Below are 25,972 nucleotides of genomic sequence, written 5' to 3' on the forward strand. Positions count from 1 at the left end.
TGTAGCTTCAAGCGAAAGCGATCATCACTGTTTAGCCATGCAAAGTACTACACATACTGTATCGGGCTTGATATTAACTTTGCTCGCCAGCCACTGTAGCTAGATGTTTTCCCGAGTCTCTAGCCATCCAGATATTCTACTAGCCAAATTCGTTTAATATTATTATTTTTTTATCATAACGCTGTACATCTAACCTCAGAAGAGGAGGTGCTTAAATCAAGAAGATTAGTGCATGGCAAAGGTGTAGGTTTGGCTCGAAAAGTGGTGGGGACATTTCAATCCGAATGGTCCGGATATGCTGTTTTTTGCATTATATTTGTGAAAGAATGGTAGGGACGAGCTAGGTTTATCTGGAAAGTGGTATGGACATGTCCCCACCGTCCCCCCCTAAAATTACGCCCATGGTGCATGGGTTTCTACATGGAAATAAAACAAACAAATAGAAACTTTTTCTTGAACAAACAATTGATACACAAGGGGCAAAGTGCAGAATATAAGCTATTCTGATATGTCACCATAGAATAAGCTCCCTGCCAAATTGGCTAGTGACACTGAAATTGTTACCAGCCTCAGCCGAGTTTTACAAGCATTTGGCCGGTTTGCAGGTGCCAGTGTCAAGCCCTGATACTGTACAGGGCAGGTGTTTATAACACTGACATAATAACCAATGAGTAATGCAAACAGCGCAAATGTTCTTAGACACTTGACTGTGATGATATATGACAATTCTGTTGGCTATTACTCAGTGGCTCTTATCCGTCACACAGCAACCGAAATGACTTAACTGTGTTAATGCAACCAGACAACAAAACACATTCTTCAACAAATCATTTGGTAATTTGCAAAGACAAATCACACCATCGTACAATCACACTCTACTGGTAGCCACACACAGACACCTCACACAGAGTCCAAAAACCAAGACTTGCGTAAATCAGCATCTGAATCTTTGTGTATGTGAAAATATGAAGAGATGCATATGAACAAAAAACAAAAAAGGACGTAGCAATGTGTGTGTGTGTGTGTGTGTGTGTGTTGGGGTGGGGGGGGGGGGGGGGGGGGGGGTTCACGCCCATCCTCATTGTACCCCACATCCCAATGGACATGACTGTGCACATGGACGTATGCAAAAGCTCTTGTGCCCATGATGAAAGTGAAAGCCCAACTAGGAAACTCTAACTCCTGTTGTCCCGTTGTCATTGTGACACAGCACTTCACAGCACACAAGTGAACACAGCACACATCGAAATTCCATTCATGCCTCACCCGTGCAAGGGGGCAGCCCCCAATAGCGCCCGAAAGGGAGCACATGCGGTGGGACGAACAGTACCATGATCAGAGTACCTTAGTCATGGAGGAGGATGGGGGAGAGCACTGGTTAATTACTCCCCCCACCAACCTAGTGGGTCGGGAGTCGAACTGGCAACCTTTGGGCTACAAGTCTGATGCCCTACTCGCTTAACCATGACTGCCCATTATACCCATGACATGATGCTGTCAGACACAGAAACTGACCGTTCTAAATATCCCTGATTTGGTATTTGAAAACTGAAAGCGGCTGGCATGTACAGAAACTATGTCCAGAGAGACTATGGACACTCCTGGACACTTTATGAACACTTTTGTCTTGGCTTCTATGTGCCACTTGGCCACTTGGCTAAGGCACATGTTAACACTGTGGACATTTACACTTTATATTTGGTGTGTGTGTTTGTGTTTGTGTGTGTGTGTGTGTGTGTGTGTGTGTGTGTGTGTGTGTGTGTGTGTGTTAGAGAGAGATGCCTTGGCAAAATGTATGCAACAGTAAGCTATATATGATTATTTTATGTGTAAATATGTGTATTATGTCTTGTGGGTAATGTCTTTATTTATGTGTGTATGCTACTTGGCACCTTCATTTCCCCCTGGGATCAATAAACGATACTCTACTCTACTCTACTACTCTACTCTTTCAAATGAACATATGGTAGTCAGGTGGGAGAGGAAGACCAAACAACTATTGAATTAAGGACTTATCAGACAAAAAGGAAGAGCATGCTGATATATCACACAAACTTCAGTTGTAACATCCAATAGTATCAACTGATACACAGAGGAGCATATTCGGTATCAGACTCAGGTCACTGTCATGCTCGATAAACAGGCTGAGAAGGCCTTTTGTTTCCCTGCAGGCTTGTGAGTTATTCATTGCTGCGCGCACAAACATGGAGGGGGGAGACTGAGTAGCTGGGTATGAGTCTGTCTCCTTATGCTGTGTCATAGTCACACAGTGGCTGCTTTCCATTAACCTAACTCACATCCTCGACTCCCTAAGCTTGTGGCCTTAGATAGAAACATTATGAATAGAAACAAATTCTATATGGATATACTAGTGATTGAAACTTGATTGCAGCTCTGTATGAAAAAGCCAGTCATGACATCAGAATAGAATTCACTCTGGCGAGCCATAGGGAATGATTGATTGATTGATTGGTTGATTGATTGATTGATTGATTGATTGATTAATTGATTGATTGATTGATTGATTGATTGATGGAAAACTTTTCTGCTTTCCATTATCCAAACTCCCATCCTCGACCTGTACTTGTGGCCTTGTGGCTTTGCTGATGACCTGCCTAAGGCCCCACCGATATATCGGGCCGATATTTTGCATTTTAGGGATATCGGTATCGGCCATACTTCAATAAATTTCCACCGATATGTTTGTATAACTTTCACAACCAATTTTGCAGTCGTTTCATTCTGAATGCATCTTCTATTCTGCTCTCCCCACAGTCCATGAGAGTTCATTACTATAACTAAATATAGGTGTATTTAAATAATAAAATAATTAATATTTCATTACATTTTATTTTGAACAATATTTGTATATATCGGTTGCACATATCGGTTATTGGCCTCCCATTTCCATAAATATTGGTATCGGTATCGGCCCTGAAAAAACCCTATCGGTCGGCCCCTAGCCCTGCCCCCATGGAGAAAACAATAAAGTACCCCCGACGCTGTCAGCCTATAGCTAAAAAAAAGTTTTGAGGGACTTTCCCCATTCAATTTCCCCATTCAACATCCCGATTGCAAATGAGAAAGTGACCTTTGACTTGTGCTTTTGCGAGATACTGAATTAAACTTCTGTTGTCAATGAGGGCTTAGTTGTGATGTCATCATCACAAGGCCACAAGCATGAGGGAAGACGGAAGTAAGGATAACGGAGAGAACCTAATGACATTCCTTGAATGCCACCTCATCATACTGGCTGAGCACAATCGATGCACAATTGAATATGGCGTCAGACAATTGTTTTCACATTTTCATTGGATGAGATATATTATTGAATCTTTTGTAACTTATTGCATCTGGTGGCAATACTTTAATTTGGGATCAATATATGTTGTCATTTATTCGTATGTCATGTCATTGATTGATTGATTGATTGTTTGATTGATTGATTGATTGATTGATTGACTTTTTGATGCAGAGGGGGAAAAACTTCAATTGAAGAGTTCAGATGCAAAACCCCCTAAGTGCCATTTCAGAAAATAATCTTAATTCATTTTTACTTAATACAAGGCTATCAAAATTGCATATTTTTACATTTTATTTGTGTAATATAACTATTTATATGTATTATCAAGTACATGAATGTAAACCAAACCAACAACGGGGTTCTCTAAAAATATAGAAGTGCAGGACTTCAGAAATGGAGTTAGGGGGTTTTGCATCTGAACTCTTCAATTGCAAAGAGTGGGTTGAAAGCTTTTGCTAAGAGTATTTCCGTAAACTACATACAGTACATGCATACATACAAATATTATTTCAGAAGATACACAAAAAATACACATATACACTTACACCTGCAGGTGCCAGGAACTGTGATCATTGGTATTTTTCCCAATTCAACCATTTTAAATTGTTTTTTAAACAACTGAATCTCAGCTTTCCAATTAACTTGTTGCTCGTGTTGTTTTTACATTGCAACATAGAGCATAAGTATTTGAAAAGAATATAAAATTCTGCTGAAAGTGAAAATTATCGTAGGCCCTATAGGCATAATGTTATCTGGGAAACAAAAACTGAGTAAGGTCTTGTCGAAGTCTGATACATCTTATATTAAAAACCAGTGGAGCCTGGTGAAAGACATGCAATTTTGCATAAAACAATGCATGCTATTCTTCCAACTTCTGTAATCTAAGACAATCTGTTCCTGCTGTTACTTATCGCTTACTCGTCACAAGCCTATAAAATTGTAGTAAACCACTGTTGAGATAATATATGCCAAATCCAGATTTTAAGTTGTCTAAGAGAAAACAAATAAGCCATTGTATATTAATGCATACCATCTTATAGGAAATGGTGTAGATATCCCCATTGGATATTTAACCTATTCAGGAAAGTAGCCTACCAAAGAATAGTCCAGAGGCATAGGCGTAAAAGGCATGTACACTATACATGTTATGACATATATGGCAATTGTGTTTACATATTGTATGCACATTTTTTCAGTGCTCTCCATTTTGAATGATGTGTGTAGACATGGCACAGGCCTTGTTGTTTTATAAGGCAAGCACAAATTCATGGGATAAACTCTAACTCAACTCAAACTCAAACCGTGAAGCAACCACCACAGTCCTTGACAGAGCTGGGAACAATTGAATAGGCCTATAATCTATATGCCTATCATAAAACTTTCAACCTAGTGTTTTTCCACATCCACACACCCTCTTCTGCTTCTTGGTAGATCATGTCAATATTTAACCCTGCTGTTCCAGAGCAAGGTCTAAAGACGTCGAAGACGCCTGTGCGCGCGAGTTTGTCATGACAAGGCTATTTGAAGGACAAATGTGACTTATTTATTTTCTATTGTGAGGTCTTAATCCACACTAATGCCGACACAAACTTAAGCAAACAGAATCAAGGCAACACTTAATTCCAACACTATAATGCATAGTTCAGACTGGTACAGTGTCATAGAAATACTAAGAACAAGGTTAGAGTTAAAATCAAATAAAAGGAAGATGTGTTAACGGTCGCTTTACGCACAACCAATCTCAGATTCTTTCAAGGAAAGGGCTACTCACTTTCTCCATGTTTGAAGGATAGATCCTTGTATTAACTTGACAGAATGCTAAAGAAATAAAGAAAACCGTCCAAGTAAACTCTATCCGCCTCAAAACGTTTGCGCAATTGCGTCGCCTGTCAATCCCAGACCAGCTGTGGCCGAAGTTGTAGAATAGGAGTAGTATTGCGGTAACTGTAGAGAATGCGTCCTGCACACGACCTAGACGCCTGAAGAACGCCTACTATGTCTTCAGGATTCACAGCGGTCAGTCGGTGAAAAAAAATCGTATAAGCCTATCAACTTTCGTGCCCGTGTGGACTTCAGGGGAAAGGGAGGGAGGGAGGTCCTTATCTATCCGACTTCGATGTGAATAACTCTCCGTGACGGGAGTAACTAAAGCTAAATTAAAAATGCAAGCGCAAATGTATCCTTTCTCACAGCTATAATTCCTGTTTTATTTAGGCTGAAGTTGCGACAAAGCATCTGGCCAACATCAAGTGCGTTAACATAGCCTATCCTTGTTGTATATCCACTGGTGTGATTTTTGGCACAAGCTTCAGGTATCTTGGTATAATCACCTTAACATCAGTACACCTGTAGGGAGGAGATGGGGGCTTCTCCTCTGCATGAATGGCTAAACCCTTTGACCTGGGTAGTCAACATCCCATTGTATTGTTTGGAAATCTTGTTGAGGATGATCATTCATGGGCTATACCAACCCTCATTTGTTTCCTTACTTCCTTTCCATACGAATATAAAACCTGCTGCATTCCAACTCAAACTCCCATTACAAATCATCTGTTTTAAAGGAACTGTTATACTATAATACAAAAACTTTTTAGTCGTCATTTGGGTCTATAGGGCAGTCATGGGTAAGCGGTTAGGGCTTCGTCAGACTTAGCCCAAAGGTTGCCGGTTCGACTCCCAACCCGTCAGGTTGGTGGGAGTAGTAATTAAACAGTGCTGTGCCCCGTCCTCCTCCATGACTGAGGTACCCTGAGCATGCTACCGTCACACCACACTGCTCCCTTTCGAGCGTCATTGAGGGCTGCCCCCTTGCACGGGCGAGGCATAAATGCAATTTCATTGTGTGCAATGTGCAGTGTCCACTTGTGTGCTGTGGAGTGCTGTGTCACAGTGATTGGAAGTTGAAGTTTCCCAATGGGCTTTCACTATACTGCACTAAATAGGCCTAACACTCCAAGTTAGTGTTTCTCAACGGGGGCGGTACAGCCCCCCAGGGGTCGTTGGAGAGCTCTAGGGAGGCATTGAGAAGGATACAGCTGAGAGGGAGCAGTGCTTAGTTGCCATTGGGTGTGCATTAGTCCATTTAATTTTATAATACTAAGGGGGGCGTTGTCAGTCTTATGATGATGCCAAGGGGGCGTTGGGAGGCTTGTAATGAGGCCAAAGGGGTGTTTCTTAAAAAAAGGTTGAGAACCACTGCTCTAAGTCCTGGAGAGAGGGGGGGACTTCAAAGACTGCAAAGAGCTAGTTGGAAGATTTTGGTAAGCTCCATCAGTAATACTGTCATTTTAGCTGACTTTCAGTGTGACATATCAATCAACAAAACATCATTCTAGAGTATAGTATGCCTATACATGAAGGAATCTATATGTGCAGCTGCTTACAACAATATTGGGAAAATCATCAGCCTGATTATCATCAACGTTCAAATCTCTTCGAGACACGGCGAAGGTGTTGCGTCACTAGGAGGGCACGGCCTGGCTAGAGCATCATCAAACATTAGCTAAACAGAGTCTATGACAAAAGACTTTCGCTGAGATGCAGCAGCTGACACAGACACTGGGACCTGCATGTAGGCCTACTGACCTCCCAGTTTGTATTGTTATAAACAGTTGAGTTGACACGTAAACAGCAGAAGCAGCCACCAGCGAGGGGCTTGACCTCTTCATGCAAATGACTGCAACCAGCAGGGTCGGTTCTAGTCAATTTGGTGCCCTAGGCCGCCTTAGGTTTTTGGGCATTTCGAAATTGCTACATAGCATGCATCTGATCAAGCACAACTGATCGAATACCTATGGTACATATGCTAGTATTGTGCCTATGAATTCATTGTCAATATAAAGTGTTTTATTTCACTTGATATTCTCATCCTGTCTGACTTTGGGGGGCTACTGGTGCCCCTAAGACATTTTGTGCCCTAGGCAACCGCCTTGTCAGTCTATGCCTAGCACTGGCCCTGGCAACAAGAGCGCAACTGCTAATCTGGCAGAGGCTACAGACTACTGTGTTATATAAATACATGTTGTATTGTATTGTATTGTTGTGTACAGACAGTGGCGTAGCAATTGTACACAGGGCCCCAGGGCTAAACACTGATGATAGGGCCCCCCATATTGCCTGGCTGGCAGGGTCATAATGGGGCCGCCACCACCAATACAGGAGGGCCCTTGGCCCAGGGGCAAATGCCCTGCTTGCCCTCCCTATAGCGCCGCCCCTGGCTACACAGAACTTTCCCCGGCTTGTTTTTTCATTAAACAACGTGTACTGTATGTACTGTACCTTTAACTACATCGACTACGAGGGACAGTCATGCGGTTAGGGTGTCAGACTTTTAGCCCAAAGGTTGCCAGTTCAACTCCCGACCCGCCAGGTTGCTGAGGGGAGTAATTAACCAGTACTCTCTCCCATCCTCCCCCATGACTGAGGTACCCTGAGCATGGTACCGTCCCACCACACTGCTCCCTTGAGAAGCCATTGGGGGCTGCCCCCTTGCACAGGTGAGGGATAAATGCAATATCGTTGTGTGCAGTGAATATTTGTGTGCTGTGTCACAATGACAATTCGAATAGGAGTTTCCCAGGGGTCTTTCACTTTCACTACTAGTAAGAGCAGCTAACATGTACTGTACCTGCCTCAGTCATAAAGACTGGGTCTGTGCAGTCTGTCCCCCCAGGACTGAAAACCGCAACCTCGCTGCAAACTCAGACAGGAGCATTCTGCTACGGGTCCCATAGATAGAACTCTGTGTTGAAAATCCCACAACCTCGCTGCAAACTCAGGGCAGGTTCTAAAATTTTACTGCACATCCTACGGCTCCCATAGAACTCTGGGTTATAAAATCCCACAAAGTCCTTGTGACATCACCATAATGAGAACTCCACATTTTGGCAGAATTCTAATCACATATTTGTGCAGGTACTCCTCAAAGGGTTAAACTAAGGGCAGGTTGGTAGCTCATTCACCAGCATATCTGTATATGTATAGGTGGTGTTTGTTTAAAAGGTGTCTGCCTTCAATATAGGCCTAAAGTGAAGGGGAAAATCCTGATTTGTGTTCATAGTACGGCCCTCGGAGGACTTTTACGGCCCTCGGATGAATTTGAAGTGGCCCTTTGAATGAAAAAGGTTCCCCATGCCTGGTATAAGGCGTCGGGAGGTGGTTTTTACTACTGTTCTAGTTCTGGCACTGTTAAAGGGACAGTTTGGTCAATTTCAACATGCAGTTGTAATGCTCACACTACCCTGGACTTGTCAGTGCCTGAGATTTTTTCTTCTTCTTCTTCAGCCTTTTCCGAGATCCTGGTCATTGTAATGGGGGCAGCTCTTTGTTTACATTTCAAAAAAACATTTTTATTTATTCCCAAAAACATCCAAAAGGTTATAAAACATCAGCAGACAACTAGCAAACAGCAGTACCTTTTGGGAAAATATTTGGAGTTGGCCTATGTTTCATTTTTTAAAAATGTAAACAAACGCTGCCCCCATTAGAATTGCTCATATCTGAGCCGAAAAATGTGCCATCACCAGGTACTGACAAGTCAAGGGTAGCGTGAGCAATACAGCTGTATGTTGAAATTGACCAAACTGTCCCTTTAATGGAGCTGGCATCCATTACATTACACTCACACGCCGGTACACTCACTCACCTGATGCACACACGCACGCACGCATGCACCCGCTGACAGGGGGGGGCAAAGGGGTATGTTGTCTCGGGCCCAGGGAGATAGGGGGCCCAGAGTTGGGTCCCCATTACATTGTATGCATTGGGCAGGGGGCCCTTTCTGACGGCTTTGTCCCGGGCCCAGAAAAAGCTGTCAGTGGCCCTGCACGCACACATGCAGTCGCTGACAGCTTTGGCCAGACCTGAAAGGGCCCCCACCTAATACATACAAGTAATTAGGACCCAATTCTAGGCCCCCTCTCTGCCTGGGCCCGGCACAAATGACTGGTTTGTCCCTCCTTGTCGGCTTGACACACACACACACACGCACACACGCACACACGCACACACACACACACACACACACACACACACACACACACACACACACACACACACACACACACAGACACACACACACACACACACACCTAAATCTGTCTATGAGCACAGTAAACCACAGGACTGAATTGCTGTACTGATTCCTGAAGTGACACATGCTGAATCATCAGAGGTGCATCTTGTCACCAGGCTAGGCAGGCTGCCGCTTGGGGCCCCCAAGCCCTTTGTTGGTGAATAATAGCTCACACTTTACTACAGTAGATTCAAATGTTTTTCTTTTTTTTTGCTTGGGGCCCAGGGGCGCCGCTAAAAATGTTTGGGCCCCATGAAAAATTCTAATTTTGGGCCACCAAAATGACAAATTATGTTATCGGCATCTTTCCAGGGGCCCTGTCAGTGCTAGCAGGCCCATAAAATCTTTAACACCTTTACGGCCCTCGCGGCACCCGTGTTGGGGCCCCAGCTGACCCCAGAGTTGCCTCTGGGTATCAGCCTCCTACCAAGGTTGCCAGATGTATGCTAGTTCAGCATTTTCCATCTGGCAACACTGCAAAACAGTCTTGCCTTCAGCTTCAGGGAAGTAAACCAGGTACAAAGGTCTTGCATTTCAAGGAAGTGACACAGGACTCAACTGGACTAATGGTTCACTAATGGTCTTTCTTGGGGACAGAATATATTTTCCATGGACCCTGAATGAAGAGTGTTGCTGTTACTTATAAGAAAAAGGGTCGATCATGTTCTTAAAGGTACACTGTGCAGGATTTTTAGTTGCTTATTTCCAGAACTCATGCTATCCATTCTCTAATGTTACCTTTTTCATAAATACTTTCCACCCAGCATCAAATTCTAAGTGTTTATTATGACTGGAAAAATTGCACTTTTCATGCATGGAAAGGGGGATCTTCTCCATGGTTCGCCATTTTTAATTTTAAGAAATATACATTTTTAGCTATAAAAATGACTGTACTTGGGCCATACTAGTAAAATATTAGTTTATTACTCAGGAAACTTTCATGTAAAGATGAAATTTGGCAATTGGCAGCCCAGTTTCAATGAGCAGCATAGTTACAGTACCTTTTTTGACCATTTCCTGCACAGTGTCCCTTTAAAAAGTCCTTTATTGTCAGACAGACATACAGTAGGTGGAACCCTTTGCATCATCCAGCTGTCAAGTGCCTCACAGAAGGACAGTGGCTACGTCCACGTGAGGCATTTCATTCAGAATTAACTCACTTTAATTCTGAATAAAGCTTAATTCCGCTTAGAAAACGTCATGTAAACACTTCACAATTCGGAATTAAATGAAAAAACGATTGGACACACATTGGAAACGATGGAACTATTTAATTCTGATTTCTGATTAAGGAATTAAAAACGTCATGTAAACGTGACCAATGTCAGTCAACAGACTGTCACCATGCAAATCCGTATTTATTTCACGCATTCCATGTTTAGGTGCGACGCCTTTGCAAGTTAAGTCGTTGTCCTCAACGCCGCGGGAAAGCACATTTGTCACATGACAAGGTTTGCACAGTTTTCCCGCTGTGTGAATGCCATGGCAAATTTGTGTTGCTAAAATGCTCTCTGTGCCCTGACCAAAATGATGCCTGACCTAAGCCTGTCAGTCAAGCAACGTTTCTGCTGCTACTTTTTCCAAGAACAGAGAAATAATCAAGACAAATCAGGCCTAATCTTAACCTGTCACAGGTGTTGTGGAGCACGAGTTAACATGTAAATGTGATGCACAAACGCGATAATCGGTATGTGTTGAGTCGAGTCGGCGTGTTATCGTAACGCTCTGGCATGAGGACATGTTGCAGTCGAAAGGGAGAAGCTGGAGCGCATGCTTTCTTATTTGGTGCAAAACATTTGGCTCACATTGTGATGTTATCTCATCTTCTTCAGAGCTTAAGTGACCTCTGCTTCGGGAAAGTCACTCAAGGCAGGCCAAGGCCTGTCATGTATCTAAGGCTGGATTACTGCACGGGCCTACTGGGCCTAGGCCTCGGGCCCCGGGCCTAAGATTGAAGTGGGCCCTATACGTAGGTCCCTCACATTGCAATAAAATCACACCCAACTATTTAACTATTTTCAAATTTTCTTGAGGGGGTCACCCCCTCAACCGGTAACAACATAGGGTCTCAAACCTAAACTAATACCCTGACTGGTAACCCTAAACTGGTAACCCTAAAAGACGCTGAAGACGGCTTAGGCCGAAACGTCTGTCTGTCTGCCATGCTAACCCAGTATTAGAACTGCAAGGAACTGATCCGGGAGTGCGGCTTTTTTACTATACATGAACCCTAAACTGGTAACATCTATGATGGGGGGCCCATCTTGTTGTCTGGCCCAGGGGCCCATGGAGTCATGACCCATCCCTGCAACCATCAACTTCTGCAGCTTTGGTTGCATCATTTGAAGTATCCCACTCAACTTGTAGGCTATTGTAAGATACTTGTTTGTATTGTGCTAGACAAGTCTTTTGTAATTCTGTCAAATGTACTGCATATATTATGTTGCAATGTTTACATTGTTGTGTTGTTGTGTTGTTACTGATATCCTATTCATCTTTCCATGTTTATGAGAGGTAATGTTTGGATTCCTTATGGGTCTAGGGAACACTACAATTTCATACCACGTGTATTTTGTTTACATAATTTTTGACCATAAAGTTTTAAACATGACTTTTGACTAAAAAAGCTGCCGTTCATTCACAAAATCAAAGAGTCCAAAATATGCGGTGAGATTCTGAGGATCTATACAATATGACTTCTTTCCTAAAGTAAGTAAGCAAGCTAAATGGTGCAGTAATTGTCCAGTTTTTCACCGCATGAAAAGAAAATTCAACGAGGGTTTTTCTGCTCTCACTTAAAAAAAAATATGGAAAAAAGTGGGGGCAGCACTTGTGTGCACAGGTCAGGCGTTTGGATGTGAGGGCTTTATTCATCAGTATTTAACCGCACTCAGTGTCTGTCTGGCCACTGCATTCACACTATGGTCTGTCCTTTACAATGTGTAGGCAGCAAGTGTCTGGATTCTGTCAGCATTAGTTTAGAGCAGGGGTTCCCAACCTTTTTCAACTTGGGGCCCACTTGAAATTATCACAAATGTTCGGGGCCCACATCTGACCCAATTAGGAATAAAACTCAAATAAATCAGCAGCAACACACACCAAAATATGATTTCAAGGCCCACTTGGAATACCTTCACGGCCCACCAGTGGTCCCCGGCCCATAGGTTGAAAATCACTGGTTTAGAGTGTACAATAATGCTGCTTTATATGTCCTATGTTTATTTGTATACATGTATGTATGCAGATGTCTGATGCAGATGTTTGATGTCTGATCATTGTCATGGGAAACAAGGGACCCTGTGAGAATTAAGTCACAACAATTTGGTGTAAATACAAACAAAGCGATAAGATGAGTTATGTCATCCTTGTTCACAATGATTATTGTAATAATACGAGGCCAGATGAACTGGCAAACTATTGCCTGCTAAATCATGGTGGACATGCACAACATATTTTATAGGCCTACAGCAGTAATTCTCAAACTTTTTCAGACCGAGGACCACCTTGTCCCCCCAAAAGTGTTCAGGGACCACCTGTCAACTGAAATGATAGTTGACGGGTTCCTAATTTGACACTGCTAATTTTGATGTCGATCAGCTACTTTTTATTCACATTACAAGCCTGTCTTATTGAGGGGAAAATAAGACTTCAGCTTTGTTTAGCTTTGTAATAATGTTACAAATATAGCCTACTGCTAGCTTGTTTTAGAAAAGTAGAAATCCCCTCGCGGACCACCTGAGCTCTGTCGCGGACCACCAGTGGTCGCCGGACCACACTTTGAGAATCAATGGTCTACAGTTCCCAAGATCTGGATCAGAAGTTTGTTCTTGCCACTTGACTAACAGGGTCATTGCCCTAAAGAGTGTGTGTGTGTGTGTGTGTGTGTGTGTGTGTGCGTGTGTGTGTGTGTGTGTAATCACTGTGGTAACAACTATCTAGGCAGTTCTTGCCTGAGTATCTTTGTAACTAATCTGAGTATCTTTGTAACTAATTTGTGTCTATGGAAAATCAATTTCGAATTCTGGGCACAAATAAAGAAGTAAAATGTGTGTGTGTGTGTGTGTGTGTGTGTGTGTGTGTGTGTGTGGCAAATGCTAGCGGTGGCACACAGAAATGCCACACATATTTCAGACTGTATAGTCTTCTGGGAGTCATACACAGGCTCCTGTTACCCTAAAACACCCCCCAGTTATAGTCTACAATGTTACAGTACACAATGAGCCACATCATCAGTCACTCATCATTGCTTTGCAATGTACCGATTAGACAAGCCTTGACACAATGAAGCAGAGAATGCTGAATAGCATTAACTAACAAGAACTTTGGCACATCCAAACACAGTCAGGGTTTTTTTTGCATTTTGTGTGGGCATAGTCAAGCTCATCATTATAATCTTGCTATTATATACGTCATAACAGCAGCCCACAGTACATCTAGAAAAAAGCCAACTATAAAAACACAATAGTAAAACTACTCGCGGTACATTACAGACTCGGTGTACATTAGAGATGACTGAAAAAACAACTAGGATCATAAAAGCTTAATAGGGTTCATAGAGTTTAGTCTTAACCACAAACACTAGTAATAAGACACTGAAATGATAGCCAAATATAGCCAAAACCCAATTATATGTACAGAATCTTATGCAAGTAAGTGTACTTGGACTGGAAATCTGGTAGTCATTCGATCAAATCATTGATGGAATTCAGAACTTGGTTTTCAAATAGTAGAACAGTTTGTGCTCATTCCCCAGTCCACTCCACAACTGTTTTTTGTACTGCAGCACCATAAAATCCTGACCAATAAGACTGATATATACATTAATTAGGCATTTAAAAAGGTAAATCTTTTAAGACTTGAGAAAGAAGTTCATAAAAAAAAGCCTACTTGTACCTTGCTCAGCACCTGGGGCCTGACGATTTGTCAAATCGGCAGCATTTCTAGCTCAAGTCCTTAAGATCCTTCTGCTGCTGCTGCTATACTGTGTGCGCACGTTCGTCCCAGTCGCTGTTATGTAGCCAAGACCAGAGCTATGAAAGTAATAGTTAGGAGAATCCCATTGACCTGCATGCTCCACTTTTATACAAAGATGGCAGCTCATGGAACCTTTGACACGCTAATCGCCATTAACAATAGTGGACAAAAGTTCCAAAATAGTTCCAGGAAGTGACCATCGAACACAGAAAGTGCGGTAAATTCATTCATTTTCATTCATTCAAATACATTTTCATTCATCTTTTAGGTCATCTTTGCTCGCTTTGTAATGGTTCTGTGTTTAGTCTCTAGCGAAAAGTAAGCTGCTGCATAGAATTACTTAAATCTACGTGAATTGTCTCGCCGACCGACTTCCTGTTCTGCGGTTGTCACAACTCCGAATTCCATGGCTTGGGCCAAGAGGAACCTCTGAACGGGCAGGACTGGGACTACTTCCTGGCAGCCTTGTTTTGTAGTGTGTGTGCCGGTGATGTTTTTTTTCCTGAGGAAACGGGCCATCCCCTTTCCTCTTGCAACTACCTACACCCCCCACCCCCTTCTCCAAGGCCTTGACTCGACTCGACTACCGTCACTCCGCTCTCCGTCTCCATGTACCCAAGGATGGATTACCGCATGGGCCTACCAGGCCCAGGCCCAGGGGCCCCAAGAACCAAGGGGGCCCTGAAGCCCAAGCCTCTATATTTCCATTCTCAATGTCTTAAAATGTTGCACTTTTGGCCCTGCCATGGACAACTGGTAGGGCACTCGTTTGTCATGCGGCTGACCCGGGTTCGATTCCCAGCCCGGGTCCTTTGCCGGCCCTTCCCCCGTCTCTCTCTCCCCACACCATTCCCGACACTACCTTCACTGTCCTATCATAAATTGAGTCAAAAAGACCAAAAAAAGAAACCCTTTAATGCTGCACTTTTAACAACTGTATTTTCACATTTTCTCATGGAACAGATTCTTGATCCCCCAGCAACATAGGGTCTTTCACTTTTGGCCTAAAAATGCATCTTTTTGGAACCTAGAAACACACATGAAGGAGGGCAGGGCTGGACTGGCCATATGGCATACCAGGCATTTCCCAGTGGGCCCCTATTTGAGGGTGCGGGGCCCATCCGTGAGTCAGTTCTGCGCCAATAACTATAAGGGGCCCCTTAAAGCCAAAACTGCCTGGGCCCCATTTCTCCCCCAGTCCAGCCCTGGAGGGGGGCCTTTCTAGTTGTCTGGCCCAGGGGCCCCTGGAGTAATAATCCACCCCTTCCCCTTCTCCGAACCCGCTGCGAGGCCTTGACTTGACCACTCAATGTAGACGCTTCATCTTGAGGATGCTAGTGCCGATAAAACCCATCAACCATCTCAACAGCAGGTCAAGGAGACTCTATTATTCACTGGACAAGTGACAAATTCTGGAATGAATTGTGTAAAAGACAGAGCTGACATGTATGTGGTAAAAAAACGCTAGTTCAGTCAAATAATTGTTTCCGACATAACAGATAACGTTTTATTGTTTAGAATGTATCCAAAGTATCCCTGAAATACATGAGTATCTGAATATGCGTGTACACACACACACACACACACACACACACACACACACACACACACACACACACACACACACACACACACACACACACACACACACACACACACACACACACACACACACACACACACACACACACACACACACACACACACACACACACATCAAAATGAAAAGATGGAAAGCAAAAGGAACACACAAACTGGCAGATACAGTATATACAGTTCATCTTCTCAGTCCTTCTACTCTGTTTGCGCTTCAATCTTTCTGACCATTTTTCCAGAAGGATGGCAAGCTAGTTGCTTTTGAGCATTTTTTCAGAAGGATGGCAAGATAGTTGCTTTTAGAACAAAGATGTTGAAGACTAGGGGTGTCAATCCAGGCATCCACCCCCCGCGCCATTATGTTTGACACCCTTGTTGTAGACTATGCAGTCAAGAAAATGTAACATAGCTTCTGCGACTTGCTGCATTGGGAATCGGCAGTGACACAACTGGCAACATAACGCTTGTCAAATAAAAAAAAAACATATGCATTCTCCTCCACGATAGCAGTAATAATAAAAACTTGTAACGCAACAATAATGAATCGCCATAGAAAACACTTTAAAACATAAGAAATCGAAGGTTAAAATCAAAATAGCTCCCCTTTCCTGAGGGGAACAATGCCCTACAAAAGGCAAAGTGCAATAACTACAAATTTCGTGAAACTTGAGTTTAGATTGAAAGTGGTCTTCATTACACCTCCTTGATCTCATGACAAAACCTTATGGTCCAAATGTGTCCCGTTGTAGAGATATTGCTATGTCATATTTGCCTTTTCCTTTGTAGGGCAGAGTAGGTGAGAATGATTCTGTCAGGATTACTGTGTGTACATTTACTGGTGGTACAACAGAAATCAGTAGTGATTACACAGATAATTCATATTGTAGTAAAAAGTGAAAGTGATCAAAGAGGAGGAGTGTTACATGAGAATGTGAGGACAATAGAGACAGAGCTCTAAGCCGTGTCCCCTGAAGACAGGGATCCCTCGATTAGCTCCTCATCATAACTGCTTGTGTATTTACTATAGAAATCAGCAGTGATTACACAGATAATTCATATTGTAGTAAAAGTGATAAAATAGAGGAGGGAGTGTTACATGAGAATGTGATGACAATAGAGGCAGAGCTCTAGGCCGTGTCCCCAGAAGACAGGGATCCCTCGATTAGCTCCTCATCGGACAGCAGGCCCTCCTTGTCGTCCAGGGGGACGTGGGTCATCTTGAACTTGCGCACGGAGATGAGGACGACGCCCACCAGCAGCACGATGGACATGATCGCCACTGTGGCCACCAGGAAGAAGGCTGTGGAGGAGGACACACACGACAACACAACACATGCAGTGAATACAGGTGACAAGAGAAAAGCCCAACTTGGAAAACTCAACTCAACACAAGCCGAATAGCCTCCCTCTCTGCTTACACAGCTGGGTCGACGTTACTTCTTCCGCCATGCGGGAGGAGCACGTAAAAGTCCTATTCGACTTGTGTTGATAATAATAAACTCCTGGACTATGTGCAAACTTCCAAATGCAACGTTTTGTGGGTACAGACTTTTTAGTGTGGTGATTTTGGAGATACTGCCAGGTGTGCGATACTACCGCTTGTACTTAGCTATTTGGAATAACTTGGTAACTCTGCTAATGTCGCCCAAGGTAGAAAACACTTCAGGTGGACTACTGGATGGATGTCCCTGTTCAAATGGCATTAGGGTGAATCTACTCCGAACAATCACTTTAATGGCAACAGTCACAAGATGTTTATGACATTGTTGTTCATGACATGTTTTATTAAATTATTTTCTTCATTTTTTATTTTCTCCATTCAAAGAGCAAAATCTTACCAGGAGTCCAGCGGTCCCGAGTGGCACCACGCTCATGGTACTGACCTGGAAGGGATATACAGTTAACAGTGATTACATTACTGTACATTATAATACACTTAGCTGAAGCTTTTGTCCAAAGTGATTAAGTTTATTTACAAGGTAGGGCTGCACGATAATTATATGGAAAAAAAATCATAATCACGATTATTTTGGTCAAAATCGTAATCACGATTATTAATTACTATAATTGATTTTTTGAAGATTTAAAAAAAAATTATAACAAGGTGAAATATAACCAATAATGAATTATATACGGGATGAACAAAATAAAATGAATTGTAATAATAATGTAAAGGCAATAGCATGAAACTTAGGTGGACAGATTTCTGGCCAGAAACACAAGCTTGTCAGTATGTTCTGTCTTCAAGGACGCTCTCAAAGGTAGGTCACCATTGCCACGATTAAATCACGATTGAAATCATGACTTCGATTTCACGATTTTATCACGATTTTCGATTATTTTCGATTCATTGTGCAGCCCTATTACAAGGTATTGGTAACAGTCCCTGGAGCAGTATACAGACAGACAGACAGACAGACAGACAGACAGACAGACAGACAGATTTATGACCAAAAGATGGAACCTCACCATCCTGTACTGAGCAAGTCCTCATGCATTCCTCCTCGGTTACAAAGCGGTTTCCATTTCCGCCACAGCCACCGTAGATGAAGCTATCGCAGGAGCTGGTTTTGAAATTGTAGTAAAACATTTGGAAGGCAGCGCGACATCTGCCCGAGTCAGAGGGCATCAAGCAGTACTCTTTACCTAAGAAAATGGAAACACACAGTTATGGGTGCATGTGGCATTTTTCGTGTGTCGTGTGAAGGATGCGTGCACATCCAGTAAAACAGGTGCTAGATAAAACAAAGATGCGTAAAAGAAGAAAGAAAAATCAGAACACTGTTGCTGCTCACCGATTTATTAAACACAACATTTTGACCTCTGGCCGCCTGAAACGTTGTGTTTAATAAATCGGTGAACAGCAACAGTTTGCAGATTTTTCCAAGCCATCTCATGAATGAAATTTTCACTATTCTTGCCAAATGTTAATGTGATATAATGTGGTAGGATCGCTGCATTGATTACAACTCATTACTACATACCAATGGGTTTGATGTCAGCAGGTTTCCTTGGGCTAGGTGTACTTTTGCCTGCACACACAAAAGACATTGTTAAAACAAAGTGACACGTGTGAGGAACTTGCAGCTGATGGCATGGGTTTTCAAATATGCATAGCAGATACTGCACGACATTTCAAACAAAGGTACTCATCTGCTTGTTGAGTGCCAATTAAAAAAAGAAGAAGACTTGCCATTGCATGCGGCCTGGCACATTTCAGCGCTGGCGTAGTTGTTCTGATTGCCTTGACAACCACCAAAGATGAAGGTCTGGCAGGATCCGGTGGAGCTGTTGTAGAAGTAGTGTCTGAGCGAGGCGCGGCACGGGCCGGTCTTTGGAGCCGCATGACACTTCTCTGGACGAACAACAACAACATCATCATTGTTTATTTGGCATATTTAGTCAGGGACCATGTGCAAAGTAAAGAGACACGTACACGACACACACACACACACACACACACACACACACACACACACACGCGTACACATGCGTACACACACGCACACGTGCGTACACACATGCACACGTGCGTACACACACGCACACACACGCACACACACGCACACACACGCATGTACGTACACACCTACACACACCTACACACAGTCATATGATGAATAAGATGAAGCTAATTCACATCTTTTCCATCTTGTTGAATGCCTGTATGTCTACATTGCATTTATTATGAATGTCAACATGGTTTACAGTAGTGAGTGAGTGTCTGCATGTGTGTGCATGTACTGTGTGTTATAAATATTTGTTGTATAATGTGGCTGTGTTGATGATAAGTATGATAACCAATCACAGTCAATAAAAGTACACAACTTGGAGTGCTGTCCTGTTCTCTTTATTTTGCATAATGAGCACCCAGTTGCTTTTTACTTCGGTTTAGTAGAGCATGTTACACCACTTAGTTTGGTTCTACATGGTGTGCCACAGCTAGTGATGTGATATTGGTATCAGTGTATCAGTGTCGGGTTCAGATATCAACATAATTTAGAGATCGGATTGGAATTTTCCAAAATTTCCGATACTGACATGGAGTCAGGTGTAATCTTAATTTGAAATCATAACACTTGCATATTCATTTTCAGGATGGGATTGTTACTTTTTTACTTATTAATTGGTTCCCTGTTCTTCTGACTTCCTTTTCTGACCAAACAGTCTACTCGGGCCTACCCCAAGTTGAAACCCATGCATATATGTGGTTTTGGTATCGGCTCGGAGTAGATATCAGTATCGGCAGATATCCAAATTTAGATACTGGGATCGGATCGGAAGTGAAAAAATGTGTATGGGTGCATCCCTAGCCACAGTATGTCCCTATAAAGCTCTAGTTATGGTTACCATTGTAGACGTGAACAGGCCTTTAGTGTGCAACTTGCCGTGCAACTTACCATCAAACTCATCTGAGGTCTTTTTCGATTCCATGCCAGTGCCTGTGATGGTGAAATTTGACGTCAACTCATGACAATATAAGGAACAGTAACATAACATTTGTTCACTCATCCATGATGGCCACGATGTTTACTTCATTTGAGATAATTTCATTTGAAATTCTGAGGAAATATTGTTGGTAATTTATAGAATGAAACAACGTTTGTTTTATTCATACACATACCTATGCATGTTAAAATCAGAAAAACAGAACATTTCGAAGTGGTCTCAATTTTTTTTTCGTGGCTGTATAGATATATTTATGTAGGGCCCATTTTAAACTAATATCTCCCATCCTCTCCTATTGTTTGTAGCCTTGTGCCTTGCTAATGCCACGCCTTCATGGAGAAAAAGTCTGTCAGTCTACAGAGCAACTTTTGAGGAGCTTTTCCCCATTCAACACCCCAATTGCAAATGAGAATATGATCTTTGAATTGTGCTTTTGTGAGATATTGAATAAAACTTAACGTCAACAATGTCTTGCCTCGCATCACAAGGCCACAGGCACAAGGAGAGGATGGGAGGTAACAGTAGAAAAAAAAAAGTTAACAGGAACAGTAGATTATTACCGGTGACGTTTCTGCATGTTGACTCGCACTGCTCTTGAGTTTCAAAGTTGTTGGTATTGCCCCGACACCCTCCATAAATGAAGCGCTTGCAGCTCTGAGTGGTGAGGTCATAGTAGAAGCGCGGCAGGGAGGCTCTGCATGGGCCAACAGTCAGTGGGGACCTGCAGCACTCTGAAAATCAATCAATCAATCAATCAATCAATCAATCAATCAATAAAAATGACTCGTAGGGGTGTAAATCACAGCCTCCATGACGATACGATATCGATTTCTTAAAGCAGGGATTTGATTATTTTCGATACTTAAGAATTCCCCACGATACGATACGATTAGATTTGATTCGATTTTTTCAAATTACGTTCCCACTTCTATTATGTTGTGGCGCTAGACAAGAGCATTGGACAGGGGCCAGTGATTCGATTATTTTCGATAGGCCTTTTTAACCCATTTTGGCCTAAGCCATTTTTGGGAAAAGCTGCCTTCTCCCTATTAAAACCTAAATATCTCAGCATTTAAAAGCTTGAACCTTCATTTTGCACTAGAATGTGTTTTTTCAGCTCTAACTTATACACATTTTTAATTAAACAGCTCAAATCTCAAGAACCTGAATGCAGCGTATATGTCGCTCCAGGACACAATGGGTCAAGTATGCCCCTCTTTACTCACACTTTTAAAAAACTTACTTAGGTCAATGAGTGACAATGCCTGCTGAGAGCTTATACCATAGGGACAGAAGAAGGAGAAGTTTGGAAACATGCATGATGCTCATTAGGTAACGTGGTGGCTCATTTAGCAAATAAACAACAGATAACCTCTTTTCAAGTTCTCCTTTTCATTTAAAGCTAGAGAAGCACTCGGAAAGCGCAGACTTCCATTAAGTCAGGACTGCCATAAAGACAAGTCCAACAAAAGGGTAATTTCACGTGAAATCAGACACTTTGGGACCCGACCGACCCGGATTTCAATCAAACTTGGTGTGCCTTTTTAGTAGCAAGGTAGCACCCCAGAACTGCATTGGTTTGAATCTGACATGAATATTAAAGGACAAACAGATTAGCGAAGGTTTACAAATGAGGGTTGGACACTATGCATTCAGCCTTGATTATATCAGTCAGTGTTAGTCACAAAAAGATGTCTGTGGTGTTGTTTGAAAGCTCTTTTCTGGCTCTACATATTACACAATCAGCTTGGAATACAACAACGCTCAGAATATGAATTAGGATCAATTGAAAAATTGAGTATCTAAAAAAAATATATTAAAATGGTCTGTTTCTTGTCTAAACATAGCCTGTAAGGTCATAAACAACACCTGAAAATGGGGTGTTTGGTTCTTTATTCATTTAAGAGATAATGGGACATAAAGGTTGAAATGAGTTGTTATGAAGTAGTAATAGAGTAGTGTCAGGGACAGGACTGGACTGGCCATCTGGCATAATGGGCATTTTCCCGGTGGGCCCTGCACCCTCGTCTGTCTGTCCCTATTCCAGGCACTCAAAAACTACACAGCTTCTGCCCATTGTGAATTGTCACAGTGGAAGCTAGACCATTTTCAACATTCAGAGAAGGCAGGGTTGAAAGAATAAGCTCAGTAAAGGAATTTTCTAAATGTTCAAGCATCAAAGAGTATGTTGTAGCTATATATGATGGCAACTAGTGGCTAGCATGTGTTGAAGAATGTATGCCGAGCACTGAAACTGAACTTCCTGCATCCTCATGGACCATCTCCATCCTTCACATATTCCGATAGACATGCTGTTATGTGATATTACTATGGCATTACCATTTCATTACTAGGTGATTTGTATGATGCCATATTTTTGAGTCCCATTATCTCTGAAATGAATAAAGAACCAAACACCAGCATTTCAGGTGTTGTTCATGACATTGCAGGCTATGTTTAGACAAGAAACCGGCCATTTTAAAATATAAGTTTTTTAGATATTCAATTTTCAATTTTTCAATTTGTCATAATTCATATTCTGAGGGTTGTTGTATTCCAAGCTGATTGTGTAATTTGTAGAGCCAGAAAAGAGCTTTCAAACAACACCACAGACAGCTTTTTGTGACAAACACTGACTGATATAATCAAGGCTGAATGTATAGTGTCCTACCCTCACATGTGAACCTTTCCTAGTCTGTTTCTCCCTTAATATTAGTTTCAGATTCAAACCAATGCAGTTCTGGGGTGCAACCTTGCTACTAAAAAGGCACACCAAGTATGATTGAAATCTGTGTCGGTCGGGTCCCAAAGTGTCTGATTTCACGTGAAATGACCCAAAATAGCCTAAGCTTAAATGAACTGGTAAACTTATTGACCTGACATGTATGAACATGTATGACATGTATGTACTCAACACAACGCAGCAGTAAAAATCAAATGCTATACTGAAAAATGGTAGGGCCTATAGAATGCAACTTGTCGGCCGTGCCGTGGCCTAACGGTGGGGCACCCGTTTGCTATGCGGCCAACCTGGGTTCGATTCCCGGCCAGGCTCCTTTGCCGGTCCTTCCCCATCTCTCTCTACCCTCTAACTTCCTGTCACCACCTTCACTGTGTGGTCATAAATAAAGTCAAAAGGACCAAAAAAATCTCTTGGAAAAAAAAGAATGCAACTTTTCATGAGTCTTTGACCATCATCTATTTCCATTCTGTTCACTGAAGTTTTTTTTTGTTTTTTTTAAATCACACATTCTAAGACGTGTTAAAATGACTAGTGTTAAAAAAAAAACAAGCGAAACACAGAATAACATTTTTGGAACTAAAAATTCATGATCTCACAGACTTCTAGGTCTGTGTTGTGTTTGGTGTATTTGTGTTTAGGTCTGTTTGATCTACAATACTTTTTTTCAGAAAAAAACCTGTAACTATTATTTTAAATCATATTCTTGTTATTTTTCCCACTCTATAGGCCTACCCTTGAGATTAGGGCTATGTAGGCTGCCTAGTTAATGTTTGTATAGGCTTACTGTGACGCATAGGCTATAGCTGTGTAACTTGAGAGCAGAGCGCACCTAAAGATGCAGCTAATGGTGATGGTGATCACTTGCTTCCTGTTAGTCATAGCCTACTCATAAAAAACAACAACAAATAGTTTGAGTGTCTTTCACACTGAGGCTGCGTTGTTGACCATGTTTAACAAGCTTTCAAAAGTCAGAAGAAGGAAGTGCAGTGCAGTTATTTTCCAGTTAAAAACATAGGCCTTTTCTTCTTCAGGCATAACTTTTTAGGCATAGCCTACTTCCCGCATAATTGTTTGCTGCGTAGACTGCATGACAACTTCTCCTCTGGGCCTACATTATAGGCCTATGACATAAATGGTTGTAAGCCAACTACACAGCTTTTGACACAATAGGGTTAGGCCTACAAACAAATATAACAGAATAAACCAACAGGCTAGCCTACATTTTCAGCATGTAGGTCCATCCAAAATACATTGACGAACAAGCTGTTACCAACCTGCGCAGGTGCCTGATTTAGCAGCAGATGGTGTCTTTCGAAACACTTTGAAGCCATTACTGGGTTGAAGAACGCAAACGTCGTTTCCATCCTTCATACAGTTCACCAGAAAACACTCCGGCGTTCCGTCGTCAGCCGGGGTCGCCATCATGGCAAGGTGGCAATCATCCTTGCCACAGCAAGCCGCTTGACAAATGGCACTGTCCGACACATCTGGCAGGTGATCCGAGCTGGCACCATTGTCTAGAGACCGTGGATCCAAAGACATATCAACCTCCTGTCGCCATTCGCACGCCATGTCGGAGTATCCATAGAAAATACAGCACAACAGGTAGACACCTGTTGTGGCCCAAAAGTTGGACATGGTCTACTTCGAGTTTTGTCTGTATTAATCTGAAAGTCTTCTATTTGTAAACACCTTGTAAGATACCGATCGAGAACAACTCTTCGAAGACTGCGCTTCTATCGAACTGGTTGGGCAAGGAAGAACAGCGACAGGTGTGTCTTGCCTACTCAACTGGTTGGCCCAGTCTTTTGAGTGACGTCATGGATTGCACCTGCAAAGGTGCGGCCTTTTTTATCCGAGTTCCTCCCTCATTCTGCATGTCCCATATTATTGATTTTTCAGCTCTACTCGTTTTACAGCGTCGAAAGTGAGCTGTCCTCATATAATTATATAATATAGGCCTACATAATATGCTACATAAGGTAATTATTACGCGCGTCATGCGCAGCGCAGGGCACTCTTGACAGGCAATTTGGCGTGTTAAGATTAAGCCCGGTTTTGAATGCGCAGATGTTTAATCTAACTTATATCTGTTTGTAGGCTATATCCACGGGTCCATAACAATATCAAGTTCCTAAAAAATGTAAAATTGTACGCTACACTGACTGGACCATGTTTCCTTGGAACAGTCATGTGTCGCCCTCTGGTGGAATGCTTTTACAGAATAACATGGGCCAGCCTATTGAACAGGGACATGCAGAATTAATGTTTTTTATTTTTAGGGGCCAAGCAGCGAAGCTGGCGAAGGCCCCTATAGAGTTAGTAGGTTTTCTTCATTATTATTATTATTATTATTATTCTCTAGTCACCATTCCTATCCCTCTGCAAGTCTATGGCAGCCCATAGAACCGTAGGCAGGAAAATGCTGTAAATTGGCACACACATTCGGGCCCGGCTCAGCATTACCCACAGCAATTTATAGGACCCCAGCCCCAACGCTCTAGCGCCACCAGCAGGTCAAAGTTGCAGGTACATTTCTGCTTGTAACTTTTGAACCGCTTGGCCAATTTTCATAAACTTGGTATCCCTGGAATCCTTGAGCCAAGACGAATCCAACGCACCCTATGACGTCATTTTCCGCCAGGATAGTTTTCCCGCCATTTTGAATTTTGTAAAATTCAATAAAAATGTTAATTTTCCCGCAATTTTTGACCAATTCACCCGAAATTCGGTATATAGTTTCTCTGGACTGAGCTACACATGGGGTCTTCAGGAATATTGGATATATTTTATCGTTTAGCCGTGAGAGCCAATCAAAATTGTCGTAAACGTG

At 42.4% G+C, this 25,972-nt stretch overlaps 2 protein-coding genes across 3 annotated transcripts in view; both read right to left on the bottom strand.

Annotated features, from left to right (window-relative positions):
* Nucleotides 1-14,988, bottom strand: part of exoc3l2b (exocyst complex component 3-like 2b) — a 43,860-nt gene extending 28,872 nt beyond the window's left edge. Inside the window, exon 1 of one of the 2 annotated variants that reach the window (XM_063205839.1) lies at nt 14,271-14,988. The gene's annotated coding sequence lies outside the window, so the exon portion shown is untranslated. Of the gene's footprint in view, nt 1-5,075; nt 5,344-14,270 lie in introns of those variants that run through there. The other variant, XM_063205840.1, reaches the window with a different exon arrangement.
* An 844-nt stretch (nt 14,989-15,832) lies between these two features.
* spint2 (serine peptidase inhibitor, Kunitz type, 2) lies at nt 15,833-24,913 on the bottom strand. The gene is made up of 8 exons (XM_063205843.1): nt 24,414-24,913; nt 20,957-21,127; nt 20,348-20,389; nt 19,141-19,302; nt 18,932-18,979; nt 18,417-18,593; nt 17,786-17,830; nt 15,833-17,247 (listed from the first exon to the last, which is right to left on the bottom strand). Exons 1-8 carry the CDS (start codon nt 24,775-24,777, stop codon nt 17,075-17,077), a joined length of 1,182 nt encoding a protein of 393 aa, XP_063061913.1. The 5' UTR covers nt 24,778-24,913; the 3' UTR covers nt 15,833-17,074.
* Between the last annotated feature and the right edge of the window lie 1,059 nt (nt 24,914-25,972).

Source organism: Engraulis encrasicolus, chromosome 8 (genome assembly GCF_034702125.1).
Source record: "Engraulis encrasicolus isolate BLACKSEA-1 chromosome 8, IST_EnEncr_1.0, whole genome shotgun sequence".
Classification (NCBI taxonomy): Eukaryota; Metazoa; Chordata; class Actinopteri; order Clupeiformes; family Engraulidae; genus Engraulis; species Engraulis encrasicolus.